This window comes from Ornithorhynchus anatinus, chromosome 3, assembly GCF_004115215.2.
Source record: "Ornithorhynchus anatinus isolate Pmale09 chromosome 3, mOrnAna1.pri.v4, whole genome shotgun sequence".
Taxonomy (NCBI): Eukaryota; Metazoa; Chordata; class Mammalia; order Monotremata; family Ornithorhynchidae; genus Ornithorhynchus; species Ornithorhynchus anatinus.
Window position 1 is genome coordinate 39,807,782 of NC_041730.1, and position 10,415 is coordinate 39,818,196.

At 56.1% G+C, this 10,415-nt stretch overlaps 1 protein-coding gene across 1 annotated transcript; it reads left to right on the forward strand.

Moving 5' to 3' along the window:
* Positions 1-7,538: 7,538 nt before the first annotated feature.
* RASSF10 (Ras association domain family member 10) lies at positions 7,539-9,295 on the forward strand. The gene has a single exon (XM_007658229.2). The coding sequence runs from the start codon at positions 7,600-7,602 to the stop codon at positions 9,061-9,063; it is 1,464 nt and encodes a 487-aa protein (XP_007656419.2). The 5' UTR covers positions 7,539-7,599; the 3' UTR covers positions 9,064-9,295.
* Positions 9,296-10,415: the final 1,120 nt, after the last annotated feature.

The window sequence follows — 10,415 nt, forward strand, 5'->3', positions numbered from 1 at the left end:
AGAATCTCACCGTGAAACATTGCAAGGCATCCTCACCCCCCCTATTTTTTTTAGATGGTATTTGTGAAGCACTTACTATGTGTCAGGCACTGTACTAAGTGTTGAGGTAGATACAAGATGAACAAGTTGGATGCAGTCCATGTCCCACATGGGCTTCACAGTTTTAATCTCCATTTTGCAGATGAGGGAACTGAGGCCCAAGGATGTTAAGTGATTTGCCCAAGGTCACGCAGCAGACAATTGGCAGCGCTGGGATTAGAGTCCCAGTGCTGTACTCTTTCCACTAGGTCATGCTACTTCTCCCTTGTAACCTAGGAATATTATTCCCTGCTCGCAATGAGTTTACAGTCTAGAGGGAGAGACAGACCTCGGGGCTAAACCCAAAGAGATAAGCAGTGTAGCCTAGTGGAAAGAGCAAGGGCTTAAGAGTCAGTGGCTCTGGGTTCTAATCCCAAATCTGCCCCTTGTCTACTGTGTGACCTTGGGCCAGTTACTTCACTTCTGTGGGCCTCAGTTCCCTCATCTGAAAAATGGGGATTGGACCGTGAGCTCCCTGGGGAACAAGGACTATATCCAACCTGATTATCCACCTCTACCTCAGGGCTTAGAACAGGGTAGGACACAGAGCAAGCCCTTAACAAATATCATCATCATCATCATGCTGCCTCCCTGTAAAATGGGGACCCCTGTGTGGGCTTGCTGTATTTGGAGGACTCCTTGCTGGGCGGGCCCCTAGTAATTCTAATAATAATTGGGGGATTTGTTAAGTGCTTACTATGTGCCAAGCACTGAACTAAGGGCTGGGGTGGAGCCAAGCAAATCCGGTTAGACACAGTCCCTGTCAAACGTGGGGCTCACAGTCTCAATCCCCATTTCCCAGATGAGGTTACTGAGGCCCAGCAAAGTGAAATGACTTGTCCAAGGTCACACAGCAGCAGACAAGTGGAGGAGTCGGGATTAGAGCCCATGACCAGACTCCCAGGCCCGCGCTCTGGCCACTAAGCCACGTGGCATCTACTGGTCGGGTCCGGGCAGGAACTGATTCATGGCCTTCAGAGCCAGCTTCCCAGGTGCGCATGGCCCTCGGCAATTAGGACGTGAGTAAGGGGAGCAACTCCTCTTTCGGGTGTTCCAATCCGGCCATAGACGGTGACTGGCGGCTCCGACCAGAGGAACGGGGAAACTCGTATTTCACAGGGCGGGAGGCTGTTTTGTCACAAGGCCTGCTCCTCTCCACAGCTCTCTGCCTCCGTGTTCTCATCTGCAAATGGGCTTGTTCTGCTCATTCCGAGGAATGACTAACTCTTTAGGCGTGGGGAACTAACCGGGGCTCCACCTGGCACCGAGTGTAGCCTAGTGGCTAGAGTCCGGGGCCTGGGAGTCGGAAGGACCTGGGTTCTAGTCCCGGCTCTGCCACTTGTCGGCTGTGGGGCCTTGGGCAAATCGCTTCTCTTCTCTGGGCCTCAGTTCCCTCATATGTAACATGGGGATGAAGACTGTGAGCCCCGTGTGGGCAGGGATTGTGACCAACCTGATTTCCCTGTATCCACTCCAGTGTTTAGAACAGTACCTGGCACATAGTAAGCGCTTCACAAATAAAATTATTATTAAGGGAATGAATGACTTTGGCCCTCCTGCTGATAGACTGTCCGCCGGTTCCACAAGAGGTTACTCGTGACTGTTAGAGCCCGTCACGGAGAAGTCTGAAGATCCAGATAGTGTGCTTCTCTCCTCTCCCATGCCCTGCCCCTATCCCATGAAACACCAAATGAGAGGAGTGGATTTGGGGGGGTGAAGTCAGTCAGAGAGGTGATTTTGGTTGTCGTTCTTACCTTCAGTGGAATTTGAGCGCTTACTGTATGAAGACCGCTCTACTACGTGCTTGGGAAGAGTACAATGCCACACAATTGGTGACACATTCCCTGCCTACAAGGCAAAGCAGCATGGCCTGGTGGGTAGAGCATGGGCCTGGAAGTCAAAAGGACCTGGCTTCTAATACCGGCTCCACTTGTCAGCTGTGGGACTTTGGGCAAGTTACTTCACTTCTCTGTGCCTCAGTTACCTCATCTGTAAAATGCGAATTAAGACCTAGAGTCCCATGTGGGATATAGACTGTCTCCAACCTCAGTAGCTTGCATCTACCCCAGAGCTTAATACAGTATCTGGCACATAATAAGCACTTAACAAATACCATTTAAAAAAAATAGCAATCAGTCTAGAGGAGGACTGATTTTCAGACTTGAGTGTCAGGGGTGCAGAGTAAAAAGAGGAGAAACCTCAGCAGACCCCTCCCTAGACCCAGGGGTGGGCCCGGTGCAGGGTTGGGGGGCTGGGTAGAGGTGAGGGATAGCTAGGGTGGGGGTGGGAGGGTTCAGGCTTCCTTTCTGCCCTCTAGACTGTAAAATCATTATGGGCAGGGAATGTGTCTGCTAATTCTGTTCTACTGTACCCTCCCAAGCGCCTAGTACAGTGGCTGTGCACATAGTAAGTGCTCAAGAAATACCATTGATTGATTGCTAGCTCCCTTCAAGCATGGCCTAGTGAAAGTAGCGTGACTGTGGGAGTCAGGGGACCCAGGATCTAATCCTAGCTCTGCCTGCTGTGTGACCACTTCTCTTCTCTGTGTCTCAGTTTCCTCATCTGCACAATGGGGATTAAATACCCTCTTGCCTCCTTTGACTGGAAGTCCCTGATGGGACAGGGGCTGCACTTGTGCCCTAATTCTATCTTCCCCAGAGCTTCATGCATGGTAAGCCCTTAACAACCTCCCCGCAACCCCTCTCCTGCCAGGGAAGAGTTGCCTCCACCTCTGAGGCAGAGTCTTGGGTCCCAAACCAAACTCCCACATAACAACAACAATCATGATGCTTCTTAAGCGCTTTCTATATGCCAAACACTGTTCTAAGTACTAGGGGGGGTACGAGTTAGGTTGGATAGAGTCCCTGTCCCACATGGGGTTCACTGTCTAAGTAGGAGGGAGTAGGATTTAATCCCCATTTTCCAGATGAGAGAACTGAGGCCCAGAGAAGTGAAGTGACTTGCCCATGGTCACACAGCAGACAAGTGGTAGAGCCGGGTTGGTTCTCTGACTCCCAGGCCCACTGGGCTGTCCTGCTTGTCTATTCCCCACAAACTTGGGCTGGGTTTTTCAATAGAAAAACCTGACCAAGGAGGGCTAGCTTCAACAGAAGCAATCGCTTTGGGTTTGACTGATCCTGACCAAAACCCTGGACCAGGTCATCAATCCCTAGCCCCCATCCTCCCTCTGGCCTGGAACCCCTTCCTTTATCATTATTATTATATTTGTTTATTTGTTTAACATGTACCATTATTCTATTACATTCTATTACTATAATATCATCATTATTATTGTGTGATTATTCCATCATTATTCTTGACTCTAAGCTCATCATGGGCAGGGAATGTGTCCACTAATTCTGTTGTATTGTACTCTCCCAACTGCTTAAAAGTGCTCTGCATATAGCAGACACTTAATAGACACCACCGATTGATGTGCCAAGCACTGTACTAAGTCCTGGGGTAGATACAAGATACACCCAACAGAGCACCGCCTCCTCCGTCTTCAAAGCCCTATTAGAATCCCATCTCCTCCGAAGCCTTCCCTGACTAACCCCTAGTCTCCCCTCTTCTTCACTTTCCATCTGCATCCTTAGGCATTTGAGTCCTTACCCCCAAACACCCCACCCTCTCCCCAGCCAAGGCACGTATGTACATGTACAATGTCACTTTCCTTACCTGTCACTTATTTTAATGTCTCTCTCCCATGCTAGATTGTAAATTCCTTAAGGGCATGGATCATATCGACTAACTCTGTTGTGCTCTTCCAAACACTCAGAGTGCTCTGCACATGGTAAGGGCTCAATAAATACCACTGATTGATTTGACTGATGGACTGATTCTCTCAGGTCCCTATGGGCCTGTGGGTTCATGGTAGTAATAATGATGGTATTTGTTAAGTGTTTACTATGTGTCAGGCACTGTTCTAAGCACTGGGGTAGATACAAGCTAATCAGGTTGGACACAATCCCTGTCCCACATGGGTCTCGCAGTCTTCATCCCCATTTTACAGATAAGGTAACTAAGGTGCAGAGAAATGAAGTGACTTGCCCAAGGTCACAGAGCAACAAGTGGCGGAGTGGGAATCAGAATCTAGGTCCTTCTAGCTCCCAAGCCCGTGCTCTACCCACTAGATCACGCTGGTAATGTACACGCTTGCTTTCAGGTATAATAATAATTAATTCTGTCTGGTCCCTTGATTCTAAAGCTGAGAAGGACAGCTGGTTTTCCCTCCCTCTTTTCACAGCTTCCCAGCCCAGGAAACAAGAGAGGCTGGCAACAATAACCTGTGCGTGGGAGATGGAAATGACTCTGTGGCCTTCGTTCAGCTCTCCAAGGCATTTTTTTTTTTAAATGGTATTTGTTAACCATTCATTCAGTCGTATTTATTGAGAGCTTACTGTGAGTGGAGCACTGTAGTAAGCCCTTGGGAGACTATGATAGAACAATAAACAGACACATTCCCTGCCTACAATGAACTTATAGTCTAGAGATGAGCTGTGCCAGGGACTGTGCTAAACGCTGGGGTATTCATTCATTCATTCATTCAATCGTATTTATTTAGCGCTTACTGTGTGCGGAGCACTGTGTTAAGTGCTTTGAAAGTACAATTCGGCAACAGATAGAGACAATCCCTACCCAACAACAGGCTCACAGTCTAGAAGGGGAGAGACAGACAACAAACAAAAAAGAACAAGTAGATAGACATCAATAGCATCAAAATAAATAGAATTATACATACACATCATTAATAAAATAGAATATTAAATATGTACATATATTTACATATATATGTACTTAGGGCTGTTGGGGGCAGGGAGAAGGGTAGAGCAGAAGGAGGGAGTAGGGGTGATGGGGTGGGGAGAAGGAGCAAAGGAAAAGGGGGGTTCAGTCTGGGGTAGATACAAGGAAATCAGGTTGGACACAGTGTGTGTCCCACATGGGGCTCCCAGGCTTAATTTCCAAGTTACAGATGAGGTCACTGAAGTACAGAGAATTGAAGTGACTTACCCAAGGTCACACAGCTGACAAATGGTGGAGCTGGGATTAGAATCCAGGTCCTTCTGACTCCCAGGCCCGTGCGCAACCCACTAGGCCACTCTGCTTCTCAACTCCCAGACTGCAAGGGGCGTTGGGGGGGAGGGGGTCACAGCTGGAAGGGAGAGGCTAGGCTGGAAGTCAAGGCGGGGATCACTAGAAAGCCATAGCTGCTCCAAGTGTGGAAGTGTTTCATCTCCGGGGCACCTTGTGTGCCTCAGTTTCTCCATCTGTCCCTATCTTCTGTCCCGGGATTAGAGAGGCAAACTCTTTGCCTCCTTGGGGACCTAGACTATCAGGGCCAGTTGCTGGCTAGTGTTTTTTGTAGTGTGGGGGGGGGCGTTGGTGGTGGAGAGGGAGTTGGGGAGATCGCCATGGGGCATGGGGAACAATTTCCTATCGGTTGGTCACGGGGATAAAGCACTGGAATGCAGGCCATGAGATCTTCCCGGACAGAACCCCTAGACCGTAGTCATATTTATTGAGCAGTTACTCCTTGTAGGCAGGGAACATCTCTACCAGTTTTGTTGCAATGCACTCTCCCAAGTGCTACAATGCTCTTGGCACTGATTGATTGATAGGACAGTCGCATCTGGCCCAGGTGGGTTGGCCAGTTACCTCTGTGGGGAAAGGGGACTGACCCCGAATACCTCTCTAAACGGTTAGTTTCTTGTGGGCAGAGGAGCATATCTACCAGTTTTGTTGTAATGTACTCTCCCAAGTGCTAAGTAAAGTGCTTCTTACACAGTAAGTGCTTAGTAAAGGTCACTGACTGATTGATTGGTTGATAGAACAGTCATCTCCATCCTGAGTGGGTTGGCCACTTACCTGTGTGGGGACAGGGGACTGACCCGAAAGACTTCTCTAGACTGTACCTTCCTTGTGGGCAGGGTTATATTCTAGATTTCCAAGAGCTTAGTCCAGTGCTCTGCATACAGTAAGTGCTCAATAATTACTACTGATTGATTGGTTGATGACCGGGCAGGGCGGTCCTGGGGGCTCTGAATGCCTAGCCTAGGGGTAGGAGTTGGCAAGGGGCGGCCCAGGATACGATGAGAAATGGAATACCCCCTCCCATTCCCCCTGACTCTTGTCCTGTCCACGGTGCTGGGAAACTCGGATCCCAGAGTCTTGCCGGGGGGTGGTCCTGGTTCCCCAGCGACCCCCCCCTCCAGAGCAACTCCCCTCCCCCCACCCCTTCTCTTTCCCTCCTCTGGGCCTCCCTCTGGCTCAGGGAGGGTCCTGGGCGGAGGGGGGTGGGGGGGGCCGGACAGCCGGACTGTACGGTCTCCACCATCTCAGTAGGAAGGTAGGCAGAGCAGGAGGAGGGAAGGGGGCGGAGGTGGAGGAGGAGCCGTGCGAGGAGGAGCAAAACCCGGCGGGCTCGGGAAGCGCGGGGCACAGCAGCGCCCGCACCGTCCCGCGGGACAGCCCGGGCCTGCCCAGATCCAGGGCCGATCCGGATCCAGAACCGAACCGATCAGAACCGAACCAAGCTCACCGGACCCAATGGGACCGAGAACCGAACGGAGCCTGACCGGCCAGAACCGAACGGAGTTCAGCGGACCCACTGAGTCCGAGCACAACCGACCCGACCCGGACCGATCTCCCCGGACCCGCTGGGACCGCAGAGCACCGGAGCAAGCCAGGCTGAGCCGAACCGGTCCTTCTCTGCCTTGAGGCCAACCGAGCCAAGGCGAGCCGGGCCAGACCAAGCTGAGCGGACCTACTCCGGCCGAGGAGGACCGGACCGGACCGAACCGAGCCGGACGGCGCTCGCCAGCCCCACCGAGAGTGCGGAGAACCGGGGCGCGGGACAGAGAGGAGCCCGGGCCCGGACCCCGGGGGCTTCGGCGGCCGTTCCTGCGGGGTCCCCGGCCGGAGGGCAGCGCTTGAGCGCCTAGGGGGAGAGGGATTCCTCTGGGTCTCCTCCAGGACTGCCTCTGGGCCTCCTTCAGGACTCCCTCCGGGACTGCCTCTGGGCCTCCCTCCGACACTGCCTCTGGGCCTCCCTCCGGGCCTCCTCCAGGACTCCCTCCAGGACTGCCTCTGGGCCTCCCTCCGACACTGCCTCTGGGCCTCCCTCCGGGCCTCCTCCAGGACTCCCTCCAGGACTGCCTCTGGGCCTCCTCCAGGACTCCCTCCAGCACTGCCTCTGGGCCTCCTCCAGGACTCCCTCTGGGCCTCCCTCCGGACCTCCTCTAGGACTGCCCCCGGGCCTCCCTCCAGGACTGTCTCTGGGCATCCTTCCGCACCTCCTCCAGGACTGCCTCCGGGCCTGCCTCCGGACCTCCCTCGGGACCACGCCGGACTCCTCTCCTGGCCTCCGGGGCTCCCTCCGGGCCTCCGGGCCTCGGGGCCTCCGGTCCCGGGTGGTCCGTGCGCCCTGGGGGCACCGCGGCCCCCTTGGCGCCCTCTGCCCCTCCCGCGGACCAGGGCGCGGGGGGGTGGGAAGGCGACCGGGCCCGGGCCCCCTCGGCCGGGATGGAGCCGGACTCGAGGCGCATCTCGGTGTGGATCTGCCAGGAGGAGAAGCTCATCTCCGGCCTGTCCCGGCGGACCACCTGCTCGGACGTGGTCCGGGCGCTGCTGGAGGACGGCGGGGCCGCGGGGAAGGACCGGCCGCGGAAGGGCGGCGGGGGCCTGCTCGGGGGACCCCCGCACAGCTACTGCATCGTGGAGAAGTGGCGGGGCTTCGAGCGGATCCTGCCGGGCAAGACGCGGCTGCTGCGCCTCTGGGCCGCCTGGGGGGACGAGCGGGGCAATGTGCGCTTCGTCCTGGTCCGCAGCGACGCCTCTCTCCCGCACGCGGGGCCCCGCAGCGCCCAGGCCCGGGTGGTGCCCAGCAAGGACGGCCCGCGCCTCGGACCCCCGGGCACCCCGGGGACCCCGGCATCCCCGGCCCCCGCGTCCCGGCCCGGCCCGGGCCCGGCCCTGAGCCAGGAGCGGCAGCGCAGGGTGGTGCGCAAGGCTTTCCGCAAGCTGGCCCGGATCAACCGGCGCCGTCGACGGCAAGGACCGGCCGGACCGGGACCGGAGCGGGAGCAGAACCGGGAGGAGCGGGCCCCGGCCCCGTCGCCCTGCTCCTCCTCCTCCTGCACCTCCTCGTCGTCGTCCTCGGGCGCTTCGACGGCGCCGGGGCCGGAGGCGGCGGCCTCGACGGCGGCGGGCGAGCGCATGGAGACCCTCGTCCACCTGGTGCTGTCCCAGGACCACACCCTGCGGCAGCAGGTGCAGCGCCTGCGGGAGCTGGACCGCGAGATCGACCGCTACGAGGCCCGCGTCCACCTGGACCGCGTGCGGCGACACGGGGCCAACTACGTGCAGGACACCTACCTGGACGGCGCGGGCTCCGGGGCCGAGGCCCGGCCGGAGGTGGAGGCCGAGGCCGCGGGCCCGGGCGCCGCCGAGCTGCGGCGGCTGCAGGAGCGGCGGGCCGAGCAGGAGGAGCTGCTGGAGCGCCTCGCCGCCGAGCTCCAGGACGAGCTCAACCGCCGCTGGATGCGGCGCCGCCGGCGGGAGGCCTGCGGAGGAGGCGCCCCCCGGGCCGACGGCCTCCCCGACGGGGACCTGCTGCTGGAGGAGCAGGAGCGGCTGCAGACGCAGCTGAGCGCCAGCCTCTACATCGGGCTGCGGCTCAACACCGACCTGGAGGCCGTGCGCGCCGACTTGGACAGCAGCCGTCGCCGCCGGGACGCCAAGGAGCGGGAGCTGCAGGACCTGCTGGACGCCCTCCACGCCCTCGACCCGGGGGACGAGCCCGCACCCGGGCCCCGGCGGGACCCCCCCCGGCGGGACCCCCCCCGGCGGGACCCCCAGCGGGAGCCGGAGCGGGCCCCGGAGCGGGCCCCGGCCAAGGAGGGTGACGACGAGGACTCGGACACCGGACTGAGCTCCATGCACAGCCAGGACTCGGACTCCGTGCCGGTCAGCGAGTCCCTCGTCTAGGGCGCGGGGCCGGGCCCCGGCCTGGCTGGGGCTGCGGGGATTGGGGACGGCGGCATCCCCTCTCCATCCCGCCCGCCGGGCCGGTCCTCGGGACTGCTCTGTTGGAACAAACACACATGAACTTGGTTCTACCCGTCTGAACTCCTTTACACTCTTTCTCACTCGCTCTCTTTCTCTCTCTCTCTCTCTACCTCTCTGTTCTACCTCTTTTTCCTCTTTTTATCTATTTCACCCTCCCTTTCTTTTTCTTTCTCTCTTTTCCTTTTTAATTTCTCTCTCTTTCCCTTTCTCTCCCTCTCTCTTTTTATCTCTCATTCTCTTTTTATCTCTCCTTTCTCCTTCCCTTTCTTTCTCCTTCTCTCTCTTTTATGTATCTCTCTTTTTATCTCTTTTTCTCTCTATCTCTTCATCTCTTTCTCTCTCTCTCTCTTGTTTCCTTTCTTCTTTCTCTCCTCTTATCTCTCTTTCTCTCTCTCTCTCCCCTTTTCTTTCCCTATCTCTCTGTATCTCTCTTTTTCTCTCTCCCTTTCTTTCCCTTTCTCTTTCTCTTTTTCTTTGTCTCTCTCTTTCTTTCCCCTTTTCTTTCTCTCTTTCTCTTTTTCTTTTTCTCTTCCTCCCTCCTTCCCCCCCTCCCCCGTGGTCTAAGAATGGTAACTACTGGATGAAGTCTGCACCACTTTTAAGAAGGCAGAAATCAACACCCACTTGGACGGAGAGAAAATTCCTGGAGTTTTAATGGTGGCGCCAAACTTGTTAAAACCAGCCAACGCAGTCGCATCGGCGCTGTCAGAGGCCGATCCTCCCTTTGAGGATGGCTCAGGGGCACGCAGCCCCTTGGGCTTGGGACTTCCCAGGTTCCCATCCCGGATTCCACCTCCCCCTCCCCAAATCCCGGCTCATCCTCTGGGGGCGAGGCCTTTGCGGGGATCTCTTGGCCCACAGTTTTGCCCCGGGACAGGTGCTTCTAAAAATCCACTCTTCTTGCCATAGAGAAGTATTTGGCTGCTACTCGAGAGAAACGAAGGTTCTTCAACTTGCAGGATTCCACGTGCCCAGAGTTAAGCCCTGCCCTTAGTGGTTGGAAGGAGGCAACTATGTTCCTATTTAGACACATTCCGTACATTTGAGCAGTAACAAAATCGTCCGGAACCGGACCGATTGCCTCCGCTGACCAGTTTCCTGAGGCCGGATCGGAGACTGCAGGTGTCTGGTATGTTCCCCAAGCTAAAGGAACTCTGGCAGAGTCATCGAACAGGATCAGCTTGTAGATTTTTGCCCCATCGTTTTCTTCATCAAGCAAATGGATAGCCCCCAGGTGATTTCCACCATAAAGGAACTTGGTTGGCTCTAGT